The 23522-nt window shown below is 47.8% G+C and overlaps 8 protein-coding genes across 10 annotated transcripts; 2 read left to right on the top strand and 6 right to left on the bottom strand.

Moving 5' to 3' along the window:
* Positions 1 to 1753: 1753 nt before the first annotated feature.
* On the top strand, positions 1754 to 3052 carry FVEG_16915 (hypothetical protein; the record flags this gene model as incomplete). Its single annotated transcript, XM_018906152.1, has 3 exons — positions 1754 to 2155; positions 2214 to 2715; positions 2766 to 3052. The coding sequence occupies exons 1-3, from the start codon at positions 1802 to 1804 to the stop codon at positions 3050 to 3052; spliced, it is 1143 nt and encodes a 380-aa protein (XP_018758262.1). The 5' UTR covers positions 1754 to 1801.
* A 443-nt stretch (positions 3053 to 3495) lies between these two features.
* Positions 3496 to 6875, bottom strand: FVEG_10899 (mannan endo-1,6-alpha-mannosidase). Of its 3 annotated transcripts, none has more exons than XM_018900061.1 (5): positions 6408 to 6875; positions 6251 to 6355; positions 4893 to 6196; positions 4457 to 4829; positions 3496 to 4407 (listed from the first exon to the last, which is right to left on the bottom strand). In XM_018900061.1, the coding sequence occupies exons 1-3, from the start codon at positions 6493 to 6495 to the stop codon at positions 5010 to 5012; spliced, it is 1380 nt and encodes a 459-aa protein (XP_018758264.1). In that variant the 5' UTR covers positions 6496 to 6875; the 3' UTR covers positions 3496 to 4407; positions 4457 to 4829; positions 4893 to 5009. The 3 variants fall into 3 exon arrangements, with proteins under 3 accessions (XP_018758264.1, XP_018758265.1, XP_018758263.1); XM_018900062.1 differs by having other exon boundaries at positions 3496 to 4401; XM_018900060.1 differs by having other exon boundaries at positions 3496 to 4829.
* Positions 3581 to 4870, top strand: FVEG_10898 (hypothetical protein; the record flags this gene model as incomplete). Its single annotated transcript, XM_018900059.1, has 4 exons — positions 3581 to 3811; positions 3860 to 3995; positions 4046 to 4416; positions 4470 to 4870. 4 exons carry the CDS (start codon positions 3581 to 3583, stop codon positions 4725 to 4727), a joined length of 996 nt encoding a protein of 331 aa, XP_018758266.1. The 3' UTR covers positions 4728 to 4870.
* Positions 6876 to 6897: 22 nt separating the features above from the next.
* Positions 6898 to 9206, bottom strand: FVEG_16916 (hypothetical protein). The gene has a single exon (XM_018906153.1). The coding sequence runs from the start codon at positions 8490 to 8492 to the stop codon at positions 8163 to 8165; it is 330 nt and encodes a 109-aa protein (XP_018758267.1). The 5' UTR covers positions 8493 to 9206; the 3' UTR covers positions 6898 to 8162.
* Positions 9207 to 9299: 93 nt separating this feature from the next.
* FVEG_10900 (hypothetical protein) lies at positions 9300 to 11509 on the bottom strand. The gene is made up of 2 exons (XM_018900063.1): positions 11332 to 11509; positions 9300 to 11218 (listed from the first exon to the last, which is right to left on the bottom strand). The coding sequence occupies exon 2, from the start codon at positions 10891 to 10893 to the stop codon at positions 9430 to 9432; it is 1464 nt and encodes a 487-aa protein (XP_018758268.1). The 5' UTR covers positions 10894 to 11218; positions 11332 to 11509; the 3' UTR covers positions 9300 to 9429.
* Positions 11510 to 12440: 931 nt separating this feature from the next.
* FVEG_10901 (feruloyl esterase) lies at positions 12441 to 14546 on the bottom strand. Its single transcript, XM_018900064.1, has one exon. The coding sequence runs from the start codon at positions 14228 to 14230 to the stop codon at positions 12554 to 12556; it is 1677 nt and encodes a 558-aa protein (XP_018758269.1). The 5' UTR covers positions 14231 to 14546; the 3' UTR covers positions 12441 to 12553.
* Positions 14547 to 15360: 814 nt separating this feature from the next.
* Positions 15361 to 15949, bottom strand: FVEG_10902 (hypothetical protein; the record flags this gene model as incomplete). Its single annotated transcript, XM_018900065.1, has 2 exons — positions 15432 to 15949; positions 15361 to 15387 (listed from the first exon to the last, which is right to left on the bottom strand). Exons 1-2 carry the CDS (start codon positions 15903 to 15905, stop codon positions 15361 to 15363), a joined length of 501 nt encoding a protein of 166 aa, XP_018758270.1. The 5' UTR covers positions 15906 to 15949.
* A 5417-nt stretch (positions 15950 to 21366) lies between these two features.
* Positions 21367 to 22734, bottom strand: FVEG_10903 (hypothetical protein). Its single transcript, XM_018900066.1, has 2 exons — positions 21714 to 22734; positions 21367 to 21636 (listed from the first exon to the last, which is right to left on the bottom strand). The coding sequence occupies exons 1-2, from the start codon at positions 22566 to 22568 to the stop codon at positions 21472 to 21474; spliced, it is 1020 nt and encodes a 339-aa protein (XP_018758271.1). The 5' UTR covers positions 22569 to 22734; the 3' UTR covers positions 21367 to 21471.
* Between the last annotated feature and the right edge of the window lie 788 nt (positions 22735 to 23522).

Below are 23522 nucleotides of genomic sequence, written 5' to 3'. Positions count from 1 at the left end.
GGAAGTGGGCTCTCAGCCACCAGTCCCAACTGCGAAACACATCTGGAGACTTGAAGTTTGGCATTCAAGCAAAATGCTGATCGATGACTACAACACAAACTTTATGTTGAGGGGAACCTAGATCAGATAGGAAGTCTGACCAGGAATTGATTTGAACCCTTTCCATGGTCCGGTTGAAACAGCCTTGGCCATCATGGACTTGCGCTTCAGTGTCGCGAGTATAGCAGCTTTCAGGGGTCACATTTACTTGTGTCGCCGCGATGTTCACATGGTTTACATCGACCTGCGTTGTAAACCTACTACATAATGATTCTGACGCCTTATTTTTGCCACTTTTCAATTCTTGACAAGCCCCTGCCTAATCGTTCCACTGCGAATATAAATGAATCATCAAGCGCCATCACATATTAGAGTTACAGAGGGCTGCGATGATATGATCCATCACATGTATATGATTAAGTTCACAGGCCCCTGCCGCGAAAGTGAAGATTGTGCAAAGCGAACTCCGCCCCCAGCAATTAGGGTTCGCCTACAAAGTTTCCCGCCACATCGTCGTGCGGGAGATGCTCAGGGAACTAACCGGCCTCGACAAGACTGGAGGTCTTCTCCAGGACGCTATGGTTCTCGCTTACCTCGTTGACCTTGAACCAAAACGTTATCCAAGACAAAGATAGGAAAATGTATTTGAATATATACCTGGTCTTCGCTGAGACAAACAGGAATATGCTTTCTTTTGCCATTACGCAAAGCAAAACTTTCCTAACCCTCTCGAAGACTCTGACAAACCGACCCAGCTAAGGGTCTATCAGCTCATCTCTCAAATCATTATTTGTATCGAAGACTAAAGGAGAAGGGAAGACTGTTCTGAAGCTCAAAGACTGTCATACCCCTTCAGAAATCCTTCTCTCAAAAGTGGATGCTGCTGGTCTTCACACGAGTATTAGATGAGATTGAAATAAAACATTGAATGGCCCGTCAACAATACTTCGGCTCGTTCAAATAAGAGTTTCCAGCCCGGGTCGAAACCTCAGCTAGATCACGTTCGCATACCTTTTTCATCTCTAAAGTCTTGGGAAAGATGTCTCTTTTTAAAGGCATTCCTGAAGTATCAGCTCTTTTCGAGTCTGAAGTTACTATATGGTCCCCATTTATACCATGAATATTTCACTCTCTACCTATTCTGCCGATTCCTGTTGTTATAAGAGCGAGATGCCATTGTGCTGGCTCATTGGTATCGTAAGGGGTTTTGGAGCAAGATACACCTTGGTACTGATAACTCAAAACCTTACGCCGGCTTGCATAGGTTGAGAGCAGTTGTTCAGATACCTACGTATCCTTCGAGGGTCTTTCTTCCTTAGCACAGCTCACGGCCGCTGTCAGTTCTGCGTATGCCTGGTCCTCCAAGCTCCACATACTCTTGCAGCTCTTGATCATTTTTAAGGACTATAGCATTTGAATCGAAGATGACTCTTAATGGAGGATATTTGAAATGAGTAAATAAATAAAAAATTAAATGAAACTAGGTTGAGGAAGTTAGTATCACTCTATTTAATCAATATAAGTAGAGACTCTTATGAACTCGGAGAGGTTTTATAAGAGTATTAATTAAGTACTGGGTCCCGGTGCTAGGCCCTGTGGAGCAGGGATTTTGAGCGGGATAGAGATTCTAAGGGGAAAAGTGGCGGGCTAGCAGGGCTTTAAAGCCTCCAGGCACCCATAAATAATTCGTGTATTTATTCCATCACAGTCCGCCTCTGTCAAAGCATCACATTGTCATCGAAGCACGCTGCATCCAGGTACCATGACTTCGCCTCTCATCAGAGACGGGCCCTCATCGCCACCAGAAGCTCCACGGCGCAAACCCGTGCCTGGCAGAGGCTTTCCAAAGACTCGGCGCGGCTGCTTCAATTGCAAGCGGCGTCGTGTCAAGTGTTCTGAGCACCGACCCGAGTGTCAAGGCTGTCGCCGCATGCGCTTACCATGCGTTTATCCCGCGGCTGTTTTGCCTGATCCTCAGAATGTCCCTTCAGCGCCTACAGTCAAAGTATGCCTCGATCATCTTCGGTTTTTCCATCATTTCCTCACCGAAGCATATCCACCGCATCCATATGGCGCCTCAGCTGTGTGGCAAGATGTGGCTGCGCTCTCGCACAAGGTATATCTATCTCTCCGTCAATCTGCCTCCAGATATCGTGTCTGACTCGAATCCACAGTATGAATTTCTGGCCTCAAGCATACTAGCTCTTGCGGCCCAGCACCTGACTGTGTCCAATAAAGCCGACTACTCTGTGGAGGCTCTGAATCTCAGAATCTCCGCTATTCGGGGTTTAAATGATGCGCTATCGCAACCTTGTCATACCGTGATCGATGCGGACGCCCGTTATGCTGCAATCATCGGCCTCACCTTTCAGTCTACCTACATGCCAGACGGCCTGATGGAGTTCATAGCAATGATGCGTGGATGGATGCTCATCTCGACCACTTTGGTAACTGATCATCAGACATCCATGTTCCGTCAATTCACACGCAATTCGTGGGTTGGAAGCATGGAGAAATTTGTGGAGGAGCAGCACGGATCTACCGATGAAATAGTCATTGAAGATTTTCTCGCATCCCTCAAAATACTTCAGCCCTTACTTCAAGGACAAGCTGAGCTGCAGTACCTCTCAAGACTGGAGAGATTAGCTCTACTGAGCAAAACATCACCACGAGACGGTTTGTTTTTCTTCTTTTTTCACCATCAAAGACTTGACTAACAGTAACAGCACTCTTGGAAATGGTATTCTGCTATGCTTTGACAAACAAGATGACGGATGGAGACTACGCCAGCTTCACGGATCCTTCCAACTACCGAGCCCAGATTCTTCTTGCGCATTTCTTGGTACTGAACCATATGCTGGAAGAATGCTTCCTCAGCACTTCTAGTAGACGGTTTGCCTTTTTGAAACAGATCACTCGGTCCTGGATCTTGAATATTGGGAGACGTTTGCCTGACGGTTTGCGGAGGTTCATCATGTGGCCTTTGGGCCAGGCAAGAGATCTTTCTGCTTAGACTCGGTGGAGATGTTCCAAAATGGTATGGAATCAAATGGCATGGAATTAAATGGCGAGGGGGTTTGGGAACACTGCCTCCTGGGAGCTGTTTTGTTGATGCAGCCTAAAACGGGAGCAGTAGCGCTTGGTCTAATCCGAAGCCCCATCCTTGATCTTATTTTGAGAAAACGACGAAAGCGACGAACGAGCCAATCACAGGGTCTGGATTCTGAGGGTCGGTGCGCAGCAGTCAAAAGGCAAGACAATTGACTATAATCCCTAACCTATTGGGATTCACTCTCAGGGAATGCTAATCTGGACGCGTAACTAATTCTCGTTTTCCTTCTTCAAAACGACGCATTGTTGTGCCATCATGCTGGGTCAAGGGCTGATTTGCAACATTGCTTACGACTCCTGGGGAGGCTTCAACGTTGGCCAGTTGGTATAAAGACACGAGAAGCTGCAGGGCCAGCCTTATTTACTTTATTCTCGATATCAATCATTCAAATATCGATACTAACCATCTCCCATGAATTCTATACCAACTATGTCTACCATGATACCGACTCTCACTCTACTCGCCCGTGCGACTTCAACTACTTCATCAGCGACGCACTCGTGCACAACTGCAGTGCCAGACAAGTACGGATATGTCCCTCCGGACTCTTGTAACGCCAACTATGGATTCTACCCAAACTGGGAAGACAATACAGCCTTTGCGGTTGCCTTTGGCTTGTCCACCGTGGCTCACTTGGCTCAGGCAATCATCCTCAAACAGGTACTTTCCAGCTTATGCGTTGGAGGAATAGCAGACTGACATGGCCAGAAATTCTGTTGGGTCATCGTCATGGGAGCATCTTGGGAGTGCATCTGCTTCATCGTTCGCGCCCTAGGTGCAAGGGACCAGCAGCACGCGGCCTACGTCACCGTCTCGACTCTTCTATTTCTACTGGCCCCGATCTGTGAGGACTCCATCTTCCGCGTGCGGTACTCAGCTGATATTTGTGTTCAGGGATCAATGCATTCATATACATGATCGTCGCCCGTCTTGTCCATTTCGTTATCCCGCATCGCCGCGTAGCCGGCATCTCAGCACAATGGCTTGCCAAGATCTTCGTCATCTTCGATGTCATGTGCTTCATCATACAGGCTGCTGGTGGAGGTATGCTAGCCTCGAACAATGCAGATACATCGAAGTTAGGGCAACATATTTATATGGCCGGTATTGGCATCCAGCTTGGCTGCGTCGTCGTCTTCCTTGTCATTCACGGCCTCTTCTATCGTGAGCTTTCTCTTAATGCTCGGATAGGGAAGCAAGAGAATCGGAGCCCTTGGTTGAAGCCTCTCTGCTGGGTTGTCTACATCGTCCTTATCCTCATCGTGGTAAGTATCCCATACGACAGGTTTGCATGCCATAACTAACTTGATGTCACCAGGTGCGAGTTATCTTTCGTCTCGTCGAATTCGGTGGTGGTGCAAATAGCAACAATGTGGTCCTTCGACATGAGGAGTTCCAGCTCTACCTTGATGCATTGCCGATGCTCATCGCTTTGGTCTTGCTGAACGTGGTACACCCTGGACAGGTACTGAAAGGTCCTGGTGCTGACTATCCGTCCGCTAAGGTCAAGTGGTGGCATGGCCGATCGGTGGCATTTGAGACTCTCGAACTGTCGTCGACACACAGGAGTGGATGAAAACCGAACGGTTAAATCGAGGCGATCTGAACGTGTATGCCGACCTTTTTGAGTGTGTTTTACAGACAAGGGTCGTAGCAGAGTTTTTCTAGCAGTTGGCAGCTAGACAGAGCCTGCGTCAGTATAATTCAAAGATGATACAGTGGCGAAGGATGAGGATAATACCTTAACATGGTGCGTGGCAATGACTGCCTTCCCAGTTCTACGCGAGCCACGATGGAGAACTAGAGGCTATTCAATCTTAATAAAGGAAGAGGCTAAACTTGATTTGATAAACGATACTTAGATAGTAGCAAAAACAGAACCCCCAATAACGCAAGCTAAAATCATACATGTTATGGCGCCCGCCCCTACCTTGTCCATCGTTGTGATCTTTGCATATTTCGGTTTTGACACGTCGACATCCATGTTTGTCTGGCCGCCACCCGGGTTTCCTTTTGACGTTCCTCCAGTCTTCGTAGTCACTGGTGCTTTCGCCGCCGGGGCGAGGGTGTACATGATGGATTGCAGAGAACTCATCTGCGGTCCAACCCCAACGATCCCATCGAACCCGTTGGTCAACCATGTGAAGCCGCAAGCCGTGCCAGCCTGGCCTGCGAATCCTGAAGATGGTGATCCTGAACATGAGACGGCGGCCTTTTTTGCCGTCGATAGCAGCGTCGCTGTGATGTATTCGGATGTATGTGGAGCTACTAATGCGGTAGCTGCCATCCAACGGGCTAGATAGCCTTTGAAGGTCTGTTGGTCGAGGTTACAAAGCTTGTGTTCCTCGCAGAACTGTTCATAAATAACGCCATTCTTCACAAACACAGTCTTTATGTCCTCCAGCAGACCATCTACTCGGGTTTTCCATGAAGCTTTTCCGGTGATGTTGTACATGGCAGCAGCTCCGTAAAGGTAAACACCGCTGTTGTAGGTCCATTGGTTGGTATCCATGGAGCTGGGGCATTTTCCTTCGAAATGGACACCATCTCGGACCTGGTAATCGCTGTTGATGAGCCCGATCTTTGTTTCCCAGTCCCAAACCTTCTCGGCCCAGTCCCCGTAAGTGGTATTGCCAGTGTAGCGAGCGAGGCGAGCAGCTATGTTGAAGAAGCAACCGTTCGAAATGGAATTTTTGTAATCGTATCCGGCATTCCATGTGAAGATTTGCCATCTCATTCCGCCGTCGCAATGCTGTGTATCCCAACGGCTAACATATTCGTTGAAAACAGCCTGAACTAGTGCTAGCCATTGCGGTTGGTCTGCAGGCGGGTCAGGATATTTATGTTCAGCTGCCGACATAGCAGCGACTGCCCAGAATCCTTGATCGTCGTTGCCTTCTGTCATAGTCTGGTTATCGGGCATATAGTCGTCATTTGTTCCGACCTGATGCAGCATGGCCTGTGTAGTAATCTTGTTGTAGCTCTCATCGCCAGTAAGCCACCAGTAGTCGATTAATGTACCAAACATACCCCCTGCCGTCCACCCTGTTTCGAGTCAGATGCTGAAGTTATCTTGTATTCCTCCTCATCGTCACTTACAATAATATGGATCTGGCAGGTTGCCTGGTGTATCACCAGTGTTGTTACCAGTGTAGTATTTCACCAAGCCATACGCAACAGTACTAGCAGCTTGTTTGATAGATTCTGGATATGGTGAATAACCCAGCAGCGAAGGAGTATAGACCGGCTGACTTACTGTCGTCGTCCCATGATACATCAATGCCATGAACAACAGCTGCCAAGGCCGAAGTGACAGCGACCGTTTTGGCCAATGACGCTCTCATCTCGCCCAATGATCGACCAGCGGGGAATAAACTTTAATGCTAGCGCAGACGGAGAGATTCAACTCCACGGCTTATCTTTTTCATCAACGTAGCAAGATCGAATAGCCAAGTCTGTTATCAAGTCCAAAAATGCTCTCATGAGTTTTATAAAACGTACACGCAATAACTTGAGCGGGAAACCACTCTTCGTATCGATTGAGACACTCTCCTGAATTAAATGACGAATCATCTGTCAAAAGGGGTTAAACGGCTAGCAAGGAGGCGCAGTCTTGCTTTTTAGTCCAGAAACGGGGCCGAAAAATTGCTTCAGGAAATTCAGGTCAAAGGAGGCGAAGTAATAAACACGAGGAAGCGAGAGCACAGATTACGCAATCCCTGCGCTATGGATTCGCTTAAGATGCCGGGGAAATAGGTAGCATGGATCAACCAAGTCTAGACTCGACCCTCATTTCCAGTTTATAAGGTTCCGTCTTCTCCTTGAACAAGAAATCTCTGGGCGAGTCATTCACAAACTTGCGTTTCTTGAGACACTGTCTAGAATGTTTAAGAAGGTCGTGGGACTTATCAATCTCACCCAGGAGAGCTAAGCAGCAGATCAAATACAAACAGTGGCCAACGCGATACCTGAATGCCAGACAACAACCTGAAATTAAAGTTCGTCGAATTAATGTCTCATTTTTGGCGGTTAATTTTAGATATGGTGCTTTTATGCCGTAAAAGATGAGACCTAGCTTATTGTTGTCGTATAGATTCACTCGGAAATACGCGCGTCTAAATTACGCGTGGCCCGCACCCGGAAAGTACCATTATCATGATACTTCGCGATGGCCATTGTGAAAAATAAAGAGACATTGACATACCCTATAGAAGACAAATTTCTATTTTTATAACTTTCCTCGCGGTACTGGCAATATTACGATTTGAGCAGCCATTTATTTGTCCTGTTACGCGCTTCTTATCTTCCAATTTCGCCATCTGAGGATGAAGAGGATACAAACCTTCATAACCGGCATATTCATTCCGTCTGAGCTTTCGCACGCGTTGCTCCAAACTCTCTACTAACTCGCAATGAATCCCCGCTGCAACCTCAGCTCGGCTACAGCACCACTTCCCGAGAACCTTGCTCCAGGCAAAGGATCATTTGATTAAGCCAGCCGAGATTCGCCAATGCAACGCCCTCGAGATCTCGGCTTGATCCCTGTGGCCAATCTCAAAAAGGCACGGCAGCCAGAGCAAGTCGTTGACTCTTCCAAGCTGCTGTTGAGCACTATGAAAACATGCTTTCACCCCGCATGCCTCACGCCAAAGTTGCTTGATGACGATAGGTATGGAGTAGAGCCACGCCAGATTGTCGGATAAAATTGCCGATAGATCCGATGTCTACGTAATGACAGCCGGCTTATGTCCGGATAATCGGTATCATGGCAATCTTGACGGTCGATCCCGAAAGTATATCACTCAGCCAAAGGAATGCGCCTCAGCACTTTCGTAGTATCTATGACAACGATTGCGCGTTTGTAAGCATTTCCTCCAGGCAACGGGCTATTCATTCTCGGAGGTTGCTGCCAGTGGTAGAATGGTATCCCATCAAGTTATAAACATATGCCCGTGACTGGGTCAATGAAGAAACCAATGGTGTATATCTGCGATGCATGACCAGCAGAAAGTCACTGTTTTGCTTCTTGACGACTTTTTCTCCATTGCCAGATGGCTTTGCACCAAACCCAAGTCTCGATAGTACCAAAGATATTCAGAACTACCATTAAGAGTATTCTGGTCCGTTTGCTAAGGCCCAGATAGTTGAGACTGAAAGCTGGGTAGGAGGGGTTGGGCTCTGCAGTCTCATTTCGCTGAGCCTTTCTTTTCCTGCTCTCTCGTGTCATCCATCTTGGATCGAATGGTGAATGTGAGGAAATATTGTTGTATCGAATGGCCGAAAGTCTTTGAAGTGAGCGCAAGGTGGATATACGCGGTCGAAAGGGAGCAACTGTGACCATGATGTATGCCAACGTTTGGGTCGTCTGGCTCTGGTAAAAGACAAGGAATTGAGATGAAATTTGGAGAGATGGAGTTTTCCTCAGTTTCGATATTGACAAGTTGAAGATTCAATATCAAAGACCAGGCACTGCTTTTTTCTTAAATAGACACGATGATCAAGTCAGTCTTCGTATCCCGTATCGCTCGTATCGCGTATCTGACCCCACTTTGACGGAGTCTTATTCCATCGTCAAAATGACTTTATCAAAGAGCGACTTAGGTAATTTTCAATATGAATTGACCCCGAAAATTGGATGAAGTAACCAGATCTCATTGGAACTCGACTTCATGCCTTCCGGTTGCCATGCTATTCGAATCCTGATCTCCATGTCTGCAGGCGACCAATCGAACAAAGCACCACCCACGTAAAGAAGACGACTTCTTCAAACGCCTGGGGCCTGTCAGCAACCTTCAACGTATTGGCTAGCTTCAGCCCTTTGACAGTGACTCAGATCTGCGGCGCCGGAGCTTGGTCTGGCCACTCCAGATCTCGAGATGCCGCCTCGCCACCCTCGTCCTTCATTGGTCGGCCCGAAGCATCGCGAGATTCTCCCGGCTCCGCTTTGCTGGTCAAGTTTTATCAGGTTGTCTAGCTCGTCTACTCGTTCATACCATAGCAGTCAATTGGCAAGACATGCAATGCCTGTCGCTGCCCCCGGCAACTCCGTTCACCCTGCTGTTAGGGTGACCACAGCTTGCATTGATCCCTGGAATGGAGAATTTTCACGGACTACTCACCGAGTACAAGACAAGTACCGTAAGACCTGCATCCGTAATTATCAATTGATCAGTTAAACCTCTAATTAGAAGAAGTAGTAAAAATATCATCATGTATCATTCAATCGCTATATACTTGCTGCGTAATATCTATGTCTATAAAGTTCTTGACTTTGGTATCTAAATGGAGTTGTCACCGCATGAGAAGACGCCACGAATAGAGCTCTTATCGTTCTCAAAGATGTTCAATAATTCGGTGATAGAAGACCATAAGCCTCCACCGTTCATGAACAACGACTGAACAATAAGCATTCCGTTAATGATGCAAAGGGCAATCTTCTTCCAGTTCTTGGTATACTGGCCCTTATTAATGTGAAACCAGAAGATGGCACTGAGACCAAAGGTGAACCAGGCGATCGTGGTGGCGGAGGAGATGGAGAGGATGGAGTCGAAAATGGGGATGGCGTTGGAAATGACAAAGACAATGATCCAGTAAAGGGTCACACAGGCAACCCAGATGCCCCAAGACTTGAAGCTTCGGTCTGTGACTTGGTGGGTAGCCTTAATTGATCGCATGGCGACAACATACATGTACTTGATGCCGGTATGACCGAAAGCCATAGCTGTTGCGAACACACAAGGAAGCACGAGTCCGTAGGCGACCTTGGCGGCGATTCGGGGCGCGGATCCAAGAGCTGGAGAGGTCGTGAAGTCCCCAGCCAGACAATAGATGGCCACGGCGACGATTGTGTAAAGGGTAATGGAGAAGACCTCAAGGCAGGCCAAGGCCATGGGGAAATCACGACTAGGGTTCTTCATCTCGGCCATGTATGAGACGAAGCTGATGTTTCCGGCATAGGCGTAGCAGATCTTGAGACAAGCGTTGAGGCCTTGTCGGAAAGTTGGGTTGCCAATAACCTGAATTTCGCGATCCCATCCTGGAGGGGCCTGAGATGGAGTATCGATACCCAAGCTGATCATGACGGTAAGGGCAGCGGCTAGAATACTGAGTGTAGAGGGGATACCAGATTGCGAGACGAATTTGACGGTTCTCGGGAGGCATAAGGCCCAACAAGCAACGACGGCGATGATGACGAAGCTGACGGTACAGAAGGCATGGTTACTCAGGGTGTTGAACGCAACTGATAACGTTACACTGGCAGATGCACAGGTCATCATGACCTTGATCATCAAACCAATACCCGCAATGATCTCAAGCGGTCGACCACCGATGATACCGCACATATCAACAACGTTGACGACATGGGGATACTTTCTATAAAACTGGAGGAGTTCATATGCAGTATAGGCAGAGAGGGAACCGAGGCCAATGATCGCAATGACGCCCGGCACGACTCCGAGGACTTTAAGGCATCCTGGGAGTGATAATACACCAAGTCCGACTTGGTTGGTGACGAGGACGAAGACTGTGTCCCATTTGCCGAGTGTTCTGTAGTTCTTGCCGCCTTGGTTGAAGATGTTTTGAACAGGCTCGTCGGATTGCTCCTTGGAGTTCATGATGTCGCCGCCATCGTTGATAGTGTTGATTTCATCGCCGTCGATGCCGCGAATGGATGCAGGGCGGTGATGCTCCGGCTGAGCCATCTCAGGCTGAGTCTTTGTCGTCTTGTCTTCAGCGCCCATATTCAATGAAACAAAATAGTAGCTAAGTTCTGTCTGCTGATTCAAAGCTCTCAGCCCCGAATAAGATAATAGCAGTCAGTAATAAAACCTCAATGCGAGGTAAGAAGATGTATAATGGCGGGTTATGATCAGCGACAGTTTGACGAGATAAAGACCAACCTCAACTCAACATCGGGCGATACGAAATCTTATATACATCCGCCAAGCCCAAAGTCTCCAGATGTTTATCTTCCGTGGAGACCTTGTAAAAAAAAAAAACGCTCGTCTCGTTATCTTGCACGGAAGAAAAAAAGACTCGCGGAGCCCCATGGGGGAACGTGAGTCTCTCACGTAAAAGTTAGCAAATCTTCAAAAACCATCAGGTCATTGGAATGTCCCTTGGCTGAGCGAAAAGAAACGGGGCCGTGGATTCAAAAAATAAAATGGAGTTGGTGTTACGTTATGTGTCAGCGATCTTTGCTCAATGAGAATTGGTTGGTCAAACGAGATGAACAAGAGATCTCCAGTAGGAGGTGGAACTGAGATAAGAATGACATGGTTGGTTTGACGGTGTCTTCCATCAATTGTCTAAAGTGCCCAGTAAATAAATATGCTCTGCTGAAGAGCGGCCGTCGTTGAAGTGAGGCTCTCGAGTGCTGCTGGCTCAAGGTGAAAGATTCGGTCTAGCACACGGCTAAATCGGACGCCAAGTAACAAGCTTATTTCCGCCTCGTACGGTGTCGGAGAGGCAAGAAAAACCTTGTAGGAGAATCTGCCGGCGGTATTAAATGTAAGAAAAGGTTCAGCATTTCCGTTACGCGAAAAATAGCTTGTTTTGACACATGCATTGGCCATTTAGTGGAGTCGCCCAGCCTTCTACAGCATGACTAGTATCCGACACCGGCGCAATAGAGGTGTTGCTATTGGAGAGAGATAAAACAAAGTGTCGGCGGTATTGCAAATTGTGCTGAGTCTATCGCCAGGTCACGCATCGTAAGATTCTGGTCGGGTGGACTTGAGAAGTGCCGGCGAGTTTATTTCCGTTTATCGTGATAAGAGGAGGATTCATGACGGGTACTGTATGTGACTTACTGCATGGTGGGAGGGGAACTGATCAGCATCCTACGTGTTCTAGAAAACAACGCGCCTCACTCTCCTGCATCCTAACCCTGGCTCGCCCAGCTTCGCGCCAGGGCGCATTGGTTGGAGTAAGATTCAGCATCTTGTGGGGGCAAGGGAAAGGTTGGGGAAATGAGGGGAGAAATCCAATTTCTCACTGTTTTTGACTCAGATGCTCCGACTTTTCCTCTTGATAGTCCAACATCGTGGGGAACTCTGTCTCTTGGCAGTATTAACCTTTCGTGTTGAATGACTAGCCGACATGCAACTGGCCAGCAAGCGTCTGGGGAAATGACTGATGTTGACAGCACATATCCTCCCCCGTGTTTTGGAGTCTTCCAAGGAAGTGGTTTCCTTGGGGTAATTTGTAACCAGTCGCTTTTCTTGACATCACTTTATCCTTGGCGGTGTTGCTCGGTACCGAATTATCCCGATCATAGAATCATAGAGGGAGAAGTGCTAGGTAAAAGCTCATCTTATTTACGACGATCCTGCTATATGTATGCTATGAAATAAATCTTATATGATCGACGCCACCTGCACCACCTCGCTGACATTCCGTTTACTTGGGCAGCTCGCACTTCCAGCTGTCGGGCTTTTTGTAATCACCCTTCTGGTAGACATTGCGGTAAGGATAGCGGCAGTGTCTTCGCTCAACCTCGACCTTTCCAGTGCTAGAGCCGTTGACGTAGCGAACACCAGTGATGGTCTCGGGTGCTTTGCCCTCCTCAACCCACTTGACAAGAGCGAGAAGAACATTGTTGTTGGCCTCCTTGCCACCCAAGTTGGCGCGGTTGTTTCCAATGCGATTGGCTCCAATTCCGCCTGAACAGTGACCGCAGCCGCTGACACGGAAGTATCGGTAGAACTCATCAAGCTCAGTGTTCTTCAGGCCCATAGTAGCCGAGACGTGGTTGTAGTACTCCATTGAGTTGTCAGAGCTAATCAGGCCATCCTCGAGACCGTGCCAGTGAATGATTTTGGATCCACGCTTGCGGAACTTGGAAAGGTCTCCCTCCCATGTCTCGACGTTGAAAGGGTTGACCTCAGAAGCCTTCTGGTAATCATTGGGTCCAATGGTGTTGGGATCCCACTTGGTATCGTTCCAGATAACATACTGGAACCATTCGGTAGAGTAGGGGAACGGTTGCTCCCCAATTGCAAACCCGAAACCCTGATCGGCTCCAGGGGGAATTCGAGGGTAGATGTATGTGCCGTTGTTACCATACAGAGGACCGAATACCTTGCGGACTGTCTCGATCTGGGGACCAGTCAGGCAGTTCTTTGTCTGGCCTTGGCCGCAGACAAGAGCCTCAGGACGGTACTGGCAAAGGTTGGGATCCTCGAGAATACCATCGGCAACACCATCAAGTGGCTTGTCGCACTGGACCAAGACGTTCTTTTGAACCATGGCCCATTCCTCAGGGCTGAGATGGGTAGCCGCTCCAGGGGGTCCAGTGATACCCCAGAAACTTCCAGAACGGGACTGCAGACCGTTGAAACGTATGGCAGGAGCACCAGCCACAATACCATCGAAATCATCAGGGAAGCTCTGTGCCTCCTTCCATCCTTGTCGTCCACCAGTTGAGCATCCAAGATAGTAAGACTTGGTATGCTTCTTGCCGTAGAACTTCTTTGTAAGTTCCTTTCCGAGAACAGTTCCAGTGTGAACTGAACGGTAAACATAGTCCTCAACGACTCCCGAGTTCTTATACATGGAGACAGCTGAAGTGCCGTTATGACCGTTGTTGGCTCCAACAGTTGCAAAGCCAAAGCCCGCACCGTAGGCAACGTCATCGTATTGAATACATCCAGCCATTCCACCATTTCCAGTGCTCAAAAATCGACCAGTCCAGTTGGAAGGAAGCCAAGCCTCGAGGGTGAGGTTTGACTTGGGACCAGTAGTGACAAACATAGCCACACGACAGATCTCAACATCAGTGATAGTGCTCTTGGGCGTGCATGTTGGGTCGTTGTCAGGAAAAGTGATGTTTTTCCCAGCAGGCACGTGCTCGGTGAACCAGACCTTGGTGTTGGGCAGCTTCAGCGAGTTCTTGAAACCAGCGCATTTAGCCGCAAAGTCATCACCCTTGCCGACAGCAGCAGCACAAGCCCCCAGCCCCGAAAAGAGCAAAAATGTAGGACGCATGTTATCTTGCGGTAAACAAATATCAGTCGAGGTGTCGCTGAGAACCTGGGGAATAAAGCCAAGCAGGACAACAAAGCCGGCGGACAACATTGTTTTATATCCGTCTCCCGCATAAACGTTTACCAAAACCCATGCCCTTATATTTTGCGGGGGATCCTTGCGATTATTTTGAGCAAATACGCGGATGATTCCTGAAGCAGCAAGACGCCGTTGATCCCTACCATATCAGCAACCCTCGGCAATACCATGGGAGTGCTATCGCGGATTGAGCATGGTCTGGCTAGTCTGGCAGGGCGGTAGTTGTGTTCGTGAGGGGAAGAGAAGGGGTCTTGAAACCTCGGCTGGCCTGGTTGGGAATTAGATCCGGGGTGCATGATGGATTGGGGAGGAGTTTGCGAGTCAGTCGTTGTGAGGATGGGCAGAGATATCGGTCCGGATAATCTACTTGAGATGGAGACTAGTGTTATTATGGGTTCTGCTATTAGGGGCGCTGCAGACTTTCTTGGAATGAGGCCATTGTTAAGTTAAAACTTGCGTCTTCATATGCGAATCTGTGGCACAATTAATGCCCTCGGTGTTTGAAGTTTGACAGTCCAAATACCGCCAAGACAGTGATTTCTGGTGTCCACAACTGCAAATGTTGAAATCCAGGCCTGGTTCGCGGTCTTTTCTAGCTCCGACCAGCACTACCCCTGCTTAGCCGATCGATAATTGTCGCCAGTAAGAACCATTGCACATCTGTCCAGGAACCGGATAGCATCCCGAATCATTGCGCGTCAAATGGGTTCCCAATGCAACATCCTCTTTGTCAATGACGGCTGAGCTGCAAGCGTACGGAATACGGCACTTTGACCCCTGTTGATCTACTTCATTATCACATCTCCATGAAAGTTGATAGATGCGTGTTTTTGCATCCTCACGAATTCTTCAGAAGTTGAGCCGAGAAGTGAAGTTGTAGATTTAGTTGTTGTATCGACCCCTGTGAACTTTATCGCCATATCCGTACGTTCTGTATCCGTATTTCCATTGACGATGGAAATACCCCAGATCCACAACTAGTTCGATCGTCTGAACTTTCTAGCACATTTTGACTTTTTCATATCGGAATTATCACGGCGGTGACATTCTACCAGGGTGTATCAAATCACGCAATGTCCATCCATAGAGAGTTAATATCCATCCTGGCCATATCACCGTCGGCTTCGCCCTAGCAATTCCCGTTACAGTCGGGCAACACCATCTATCTCCTGATCAGCAACCTATCTCTGTTTGATCAATTAGAATAACTTACTGCCCACATGTCAATAACAACATATTTACCCTTGCTTTCCGCAGGCGGTCTCTGCAACACCCCGACAGCCAGGACATAGTTCAACCACTCATAGTCCGGGTGCGCCGCCTGGAAGACGCCCCTCAACAACGTCCTCCCATCAGGCTGCGTCGGGCCAGAAGTTTGGATGTAAATATCAGCTCCATCATGAGTTCTCAGGTTGTATCGGGTATCGGGGAAGAAGACGCCCTTGGTGTCGGTGAGACCCCAGTCGGCACCAAGGTTAGTGACCGTTCCCGAAAGCTTAGGTCCCTTGAAGGTTCCGCCGGTGATGGGAATCACAACGCGGCTACCTTGACCGTAGTCGCCAATCGGCCAACGTTCACCGAGGGTTGCGTTGACGGTGTAGAGATACTCGTAGGATGGCGTTCCCATGAGTTGGGACGCTGCCAGGATGGCATTGGAGGCAATGATGAGGGGAGTCAAGAGTCTCATTGTGTCAATTGAATTGTCCTTGAACTATCTATCACAGCCGATTCATACTGGACGTTCTACTCTCTTATAACTCTTTTTATCCTTCTTTTTCCCCCCAGATCGTCAAGTAGTTATGATGATTCACCGATCATGGAGAACGGTGATCGGCTCGAGGTGAGGGGTCGGCACCCCGCATAGATCCATCGGCAATTGAGTACGGCACGCGCCGTTTACTTAGTTAAGAATGTCTAGATCCTGTGATGAAAGAGGTTCAAGGACTGGAAGTCTCTTTAACCGCTCCACGAGTCAAGCGCCATGCGGGGAAAGTCGATTAAGGCCAGGGCATCCGAATGCTAGATCGGACAAGCCATCCGACATGACCGTTATGGTCTAGGGTGGCGGGCTTGCAAGAATGACAAGGCAAATTCAGGTAGTGTCAGATGCTACCGCCTATGGTTATGACGGATTGCCACTGTATTTTCAGTGAACTATCCCTTTAGTCTTCTCTTCATAAGGCAGCTTGTTGTTTTCTTGCTATTGGAGAGAATGAGCATGGACGAATGACGCGAATGACGTCACAATCAACGTTTTTTCTGCCTGCAACGTCGGCCATTCAAAGTCCAATAGCCCGATTGTCTACTCCGACTTCCAACCCGTCCAAAACTAAAGATCAAAATGCACTTTGCGCTCAACTGTTCACCACAAGACTAGAGGTACCCTTACCTTTCTAGTAGCGAATAATATCCAGGAGCTGCCATCGCCCAAAATCGCCGGGAAATTTGATTGCGCGCTTACGCTGGCCGCTGATTGTTCTCAGTAAGTTACATTGTCTCAGTCCGATGCGGCGGGATTCCAGACTAACAGATGTGATAAAGAGCCACTTGCAACAGACTCGCCTAGATCCAGCAGTCTCCCGCTTGACTGGAGCATGTCATAGCGACATTTTAACGCGACCTCACCAAGAGCTGCCATCAGAATCACCTAACAGAAAGTCTGTCCATATTTTACAAGAGTCCAGTTTTGATTTTCACTGGCTCCTCTGCCCTCTTACAATAATTTACCTAATATTTTTATCGCTTAGGGTCAAGGTCCTGAGTCTTCTTTCCTCCTGTCCCCGAGGCATTCTACAACCTAGTCTCTTGATCTTCGGTCAAACCAGCCGCGCCAGCTACCAGACACCTGCCTCAGATGCCAAAGTTACCATGACTTTCAATAAATCAAACTTCTATTAACTGACTACATGAAGCCTCATCAAATCACTCCGGACGGTCACACTAAGTTCATTATGGCCACAAGAAATACCATGGTACTTATTCATAGTTAATTACCGGGCAAGCATCTACTTTTCTAACACTCTTTCTATACAATGTTAAGTAGATAGCCTTTTTTATAAGGTAAGAACTTAAAGGCAAATACTATATAATATACTTAAGTGTCTTCTTAGCAATCCTTTCTAGCAAAATGCCATTATAGAAACTAAAACTACTAGTATAAATATAACAACCCATAACGATTATTATATTATTATATTATAAGTAGCTTGTATATAGTACAGTACTTTAAACTCACTCCCATTCTCATCTTAAACCCCTTTTTAGTCCCGCATAGCAGTCCAAGTCCTCAAAGTCATCTAGCTATCATTTAGACAGGAGATATAACCGCGCCTAATGCTCATCAGAGCGTCATACAATACGAGCAAGAGAAGACAAAGACGAGAATACCGATCCTGATCACGAGACCTTGATGGCATGTAACCGTAGTGAGGAACATCAATGCTGCAGTTATAGTGTAAATATACTAAGAGGGAGCTGGACGTAAGCTTGTGATCTCCACCGGCTCTGGGATTGCACTGCGGGCTTGGCTGGTTGTTTTTCGTCTGCGTTAGTGGTAGAGGTTGCTAAGGTCGCGAAAGAAATACCGCTTTTCCGTGTTGAGGCTTGAAGGGTAGGTGATATGAGATAAAGCTACTTAGAAAACAAGACTTCCTTGCTCAAGCATCCTGAACCAATGGTTAACGTTGATTTTCCACTATCCGACTTGTAGGAGCCGGAGGCTTAGATGTGCCTTCCTCTATTCCTTTACCTGAGGGGCGAGGGCTAGATCAAAGAGCAGTAGGCCGCTTGTCCTTTTCTGCGAGCTTGCTCTGAATCGATACCATATAAGCAGCCATCCCTCACAATGTGAGTCAAGTCGCGCCCCATCAAACCAACTGTAATAGCAAAAGTTTGGACAGGGAGGACTCTCATAACCACAAATCTCAAGTGTGAATTTTGCCAGCTTCTTCGTTTGACAATTTTTGGGTTTGTAGATAACCCAGCGTGAGAGCGGATGCTAATGACGCGCCATCCTTGAGAAACTTTTGCGGTACCTTCCCAAGACCTGGTACGTACAACGGAATGCTATCTGCATCGGTTGTAATAAGTTGTCGGGTGAGAACCAAATGAGTCACTGTGGTTGATGGATAGACTTTCGCTTTCAATAATGGAAACTCGCGGGGCTCGTTTTATGAGCATTACATCAGAATCTGCACAGAGATTGAGTCAATAACTTCCTCATAGCCGAGGCACCAACTTAACAGTTCATACCTTGTTGTTCTTGTTCTGTTTATCCATGCGCCAGTCGCTGGCAGCAAAGCAAAGTCGATGCACACATCATCAAACTCGGGCTTCCTACAGCTCAGAACTAGCTAATTCGTGTGAAAGAGTCCAGTCATTGCCTGAGTATGCATATGATGTCGAAAAGCTGACACTGCATCATCGCTTGACGTGAAAATACTTGTAGTGATGTAATTCCTGGATAGCCTTATGTCGATTTTCAACTCATTGAGCAAAGGCCCTCCCCATAGAGTCTCTTAAACTATGTAAGACCACTATTGTCACAGTTGAACACTCCAAGGCTCATGAATGAATCTTGACGGAGTCGATCACGCGAATGTGCTGTCGGATATCCCTATGGGGTTTCTTTCTCCCTGCCGATCGTAGCTTTTACTTGCGGTCTGTCGGCGGGAATCGCGAAAGCCTCGACTTCGAATTTACGTTTTCACTGCGAACCTCTAACTGCCAATACGGCCATATGGATAGGGAGCAGGGTCGAGATAATATACCAACATAAGTGCCACTGTTTAAGTTGGAATTCCCTTCAACTAGGCGTCATTAGGCCCCGAGGAAAGGGGCAGTAAACGCGAGCATGACTACTCTGAGTCTTGTCATTGTCTAATGGATCCGCCAATAGACGTGCCAAACGCCGATTCAAGTATCACGTACGGCTGACCATGGTTTCGATCTCCTTATTTGGGCCGCTCAGCCTCCAGTCGATAAGGACTGGGTGGCTAAAGCTCACATTTCCGGATGCAGGAACACTTCGTCCGACAGGGGCAGACACGATAGAAGCAGCTAATACAATATCAGAAAAATAGCAAAAAGACATAATAAGACTTATCAAAGTACCAAACGAAGGAGTTGATGATAGAAGAGCGAGAGTGGGAGTAGAACTAATACCAGGCAGAAGCTTGCAAGGAAGGGTAAAGAAAGATACTATTTTGCTGGTTATCGATAACTGTGCGTCTGTTGATAGCCTCCTTCGTGTCAGGGGAGGGAAATCTGTCTTGTCTCACGCATGCGTATCGGCAATAGGTATGGTATGTTCACATGGTCATCAAGTGTGGCTGAATGCCGGCTTGGGTGGAAGCGCCGTAGATTGGAGTCAGCCATCCTGTCTGCAGTCGTCGATGAAGATGATAAGCAAATAAAAGAAAGGTGCGATGAGAAGATAGGAAATCTCTGCGCAGGAGGTCAGAAGATGAGAGATGAATCAAGCTTAGGCTCGAGCATTACAACCCCATTGCTGGTCACAACCAGTAGCCATAAGGCGAACGAAGAGCCAAAGTTCTCGGCCCGGCCCATTTGCCCTGCGACACAACGTATCCCTGGTGCCACCAGTAGTCTTGGAGATATAGTCAATTGCCTGGGGCTCGATCCTCTTGCCCTGTGATGAGTCGTATCACTGCATAGGAGAGGAACTCATGACGTTAACCCTAGAAGACAAGAAGATTTCAATAATTTAGTATAAGCTTAAGATAAGTCTATAATACCTTTTGTTAGTTTATTTTGACCCTATAGTAGATTGCCGGGTGAGAACATTGCCGTCACGTTGTTCCCTCGGTTATCGTGGTGTGGCTGCCTCTCTCCCGGTCCTGCTGGGTCCGATCACTGTGCATCGATGTGACTGGCGAATGCATTTTGAACAGGAAATCGTCCAACATAGTATGGGTACTATGTATCTCCTCAAGTAGCTTGACTAAAAGCTCCTTCTTCTGTGGGTCTTCAGCCTGCAGAGCGCTTTGCTTGATATTTGAACTAGTGCTTCCGGCACAGCTTTCAGAGCCTAGCAAAAATGCTTTTGTGGGATAGAGCTGCTTGATTCCCTGTTTGAAATTCTTATAGCGCCTCTTCTGCTTAGAATCAGGTCTAAGAGGGCCGCTGCGTTGCAGAGAAGGGCGCTGTGAGGTTGCCGTGAGGCGAGCGAATAGAAAGGATACCGTGAAGCGAATCAGTAAAGAGGCTGCCGGATGGATGTTGAAGCGATGATGGGAAACTCCCGCAACATCTCCAGGAAGCTGTCCTCTTCCCCATCTTGGTATTGTTCAAGTTCGAATCAGTTCGCAATCGGCTGAGGGGAACTGTAGAAGTCAGTATTGTAAACCTGTCCAGACAGTGGAATTACCTCGCTGTTATCGCCTGTTGTCGCTAAAACAGCAATCCCCTGTCGGGCTACTGCTTGGGGGAAGTCTCAAGGAAAGACTCGCTTGCAGGATGCTTGCGGGTCATGGGATTCGTTTGGGGTCTTTCTAGTGTAGGAAATAGAGGGCTCGGTCTCCTATCCCTCGTTCTCATTGACTGTGGTCGCGTCCGTGAGGTTTTTGTGTGAAATGGGGAAGAAAAGCTGTTTCTCTTGAAGACGCCTTGGATAAAGTGCTGGCTTCATGCCACGCTAGGCATCTACAAAAGCGCAGGTTACCAAGTAAATCTTGATGTCGCCAAACTTCTCTTCCCGCTGATTTGGGTCATCGATATGGCGAGTGGCGTGAAACAGAAGATCGTGCAAACTCTCAAGGGCACCAAGAGTCCAGTACTCGGGATTTATATCGCCGAGTCAGAGGTTGACATATTCACCGAGGAGACGATAGATGTTGACAGCGGCCTTTGCAATCTTCTTGGAGAGTACCGTTTCCCAGAGATGGATGCGTATTCCAGTATGCATTGATATCCCTTTGGTGCTGCACTCGGAACTCGTATTGTTTGCTCTCTAGAGGCATGAAGCAATGGCGAGGAGCTGTACGCATGAGTAGCGAATGGAGTGATTCTTGCATTGCAAACTGAGAAAGCTGAGAAAGCTGAGAAAACTCAGAAAACTGCGAGATTCTCCAAAGACGAGACATGTCGCTAGTTCATGGTCACAAAGAGAAAAGGCCCATGAGTCTGTGCTGTGGTGCTGGCGATGAAGTAATCGTGATGCTTAAATGAACGAAGGAAGGTTGAATTGGGGCGCGTTTGGTTCACTGAGAATACAGTTGCTATCCATATCTAGATCAGCTGTCGTCTTGAGCTGCCCGTTCCGCCTCATTCCTTTCTCTCCACATAGCAGCTCTATCGGCTTGTCGTTCAGCACCCACCCAAGTCCTCCCCTGAAGGTGTTTCAAACATAGTTGTTTCCCATCATCAGGGTAGTAGAGCCAAGTAGCCCATTTCGTCCACTGCTTGTCGTCAGCAAGTGCTTTCACATGGCAGCAACTTCCGATGTTCGTTGGATATAGAATGCAAGTACACTTACGAGGCCTTCCTTCATCTGAGCGCGAGCTCTTTGTCCAATCTTGTCCTCAATAAAGTCTCCTCGCAGCATAGCCAGCCGTGAGGGAAACACCCTCTGGAGGTAATGCGCTGTTGATGCAAGATGTGGTTTATCATGCCAGAAGTAAATTGGTGTCAAGGGTATCTTGACACCAGGATGTGTCTGATCTTCGTATTTTTGTGTAAGAGATGATGATAGCTCTCGCAAGACTGGATGTTGTTCGGATATGGCATGCGAGAGCATACGAACAGCAGCTAAGCATATATACTTGATGGGAGTTTCTGGGTGAGAATCGTATGCTTTCATGACTTGTACAAGAGGCGCCACGGGGAAGTCTGCAACCAAAGCCCAATCATGTTGCTGCACCCAGACGAAAGGAGTTTGAGCTACCCTCAAGGCTGATCTGACTGCAAGACCGAACCCTAGTCGTCTTGAAGGCTCTATAAAGGTGACTTTCTTGTCGCTGGTTTGCGATATCGTGTAGTCAACAGTGTTCTGGGGATTGGGACTACCATACTCGGCCTTAGCACGCCGTTGGGTGAACTCAGCATTGACATAGCGATATTTCGTGAGTATCAGTTCCTTGATATTCTTCTTGTATTCGTCAAAATCTGCTGCCTGCTGAGGCGTGACTTGTCCTTTCTTCAATCGCGCTGTAGGTACTATCTGGTCAAAAGTGTCGAAAACAACAATAACATCACATAATGTCAAAGCATGGCAATGCTCTTCAAATGACTCAAGGACCGCTGAGACAAGCTCCGTCGAAGGCGCGGATGGAGTTGGGGAAGTTGTGATTATGACGGTGACCAATTTTGGCACCGTCGTATCTAGGGTCATTTCGCTGCGCTTGAATGACGTGAGGTGTCGCTGTCAATTAGACTAGGCATCAGCAAGCATTTACCCTGTATGCGACGAATGTTGGGCTGTGTTTGAGATCTGAGTCAAGGTAATCGATGGCGGTGAGATTGGGCTTGGATGTGATGGGACGGGCCGCTTGGCTTCTGACGCGGAAAATTTTGCGTGTCGCACCATAACCATGACGCGATATCTACGGCTAACCAAGAGCAAGTCATGACACTTCTACAACGGTCGCAAGCATAAACTGTCACAGTACTCTGAGTGCGACATAGCTTGCACCAACCTTCTCATAGCATACAAAAGAAGAATAATGACAGTTAATGCAAAGGTTGAGCACTGATCGTTGCTGTCTCGACGCGCGTTTCCAGATAACACTGTGTAACGTTGACGTGCAGAAGTGAGTGCAACCTCAAATCGCATGCGTCGCCAGCCAAGAAGACCAAGACCGAAACTCAACGGCTGAACTAGGCTCGCTTAACAAATAGCAAAACACTAAAGCAAGTCATTGAAGCGTTTCATCTCGAATTCCTTGCTTTAACGAAGTGATAGACGCCCGTCAATCTGGGAATACCGGGTTTTCGAGACCCAGCCACAATCGATGATCCCTGGAAGCCAAGGGATGCATCTAGCCGCTGTGTCTGTACGTGGATCAATTACGAGCACAGAAGAACACTCCGCTGCAGGTGAATTCAACGTGTACTCGATTGATAGATACGAGGCGATGCGCGTTGCTGCATATTTCTTCGTAAAAATAGAAAGGCACTGTCTGAACTGTGCTATGCAGTCTCGTTGAGTCTAAGTGACAGAAATGCTTAGGTAAACTTCACATAAGTTTAATGCGACTGGTGCTGAGTTTATTTTGACACCATCTCTGTCTTCCAAGTCTGACGAGGGCAGTGGCTGGTGTTGTCTTTCAGTGGGTCGGACCCCTGA

This window comes from Fusarium verticillioides, chromosome 11, assembly GCF_000149555.1.
Source record: "Fusarium verticillioides 7600 chromosome 11, whole genome shotgun sequence".
Taxonomy (NCBI): Eukaryota; Fungi; Ascomycota; class Sordariomycetes; order Hypocreales; family Nectriaceae; genus Fusarium; species Fusarium verticillioides.
The sequence above is the reverse complement of the archived record's forward strand: the minus strand, read 5'-3'. Positions and strand labels throughout refer to the sequence as shown.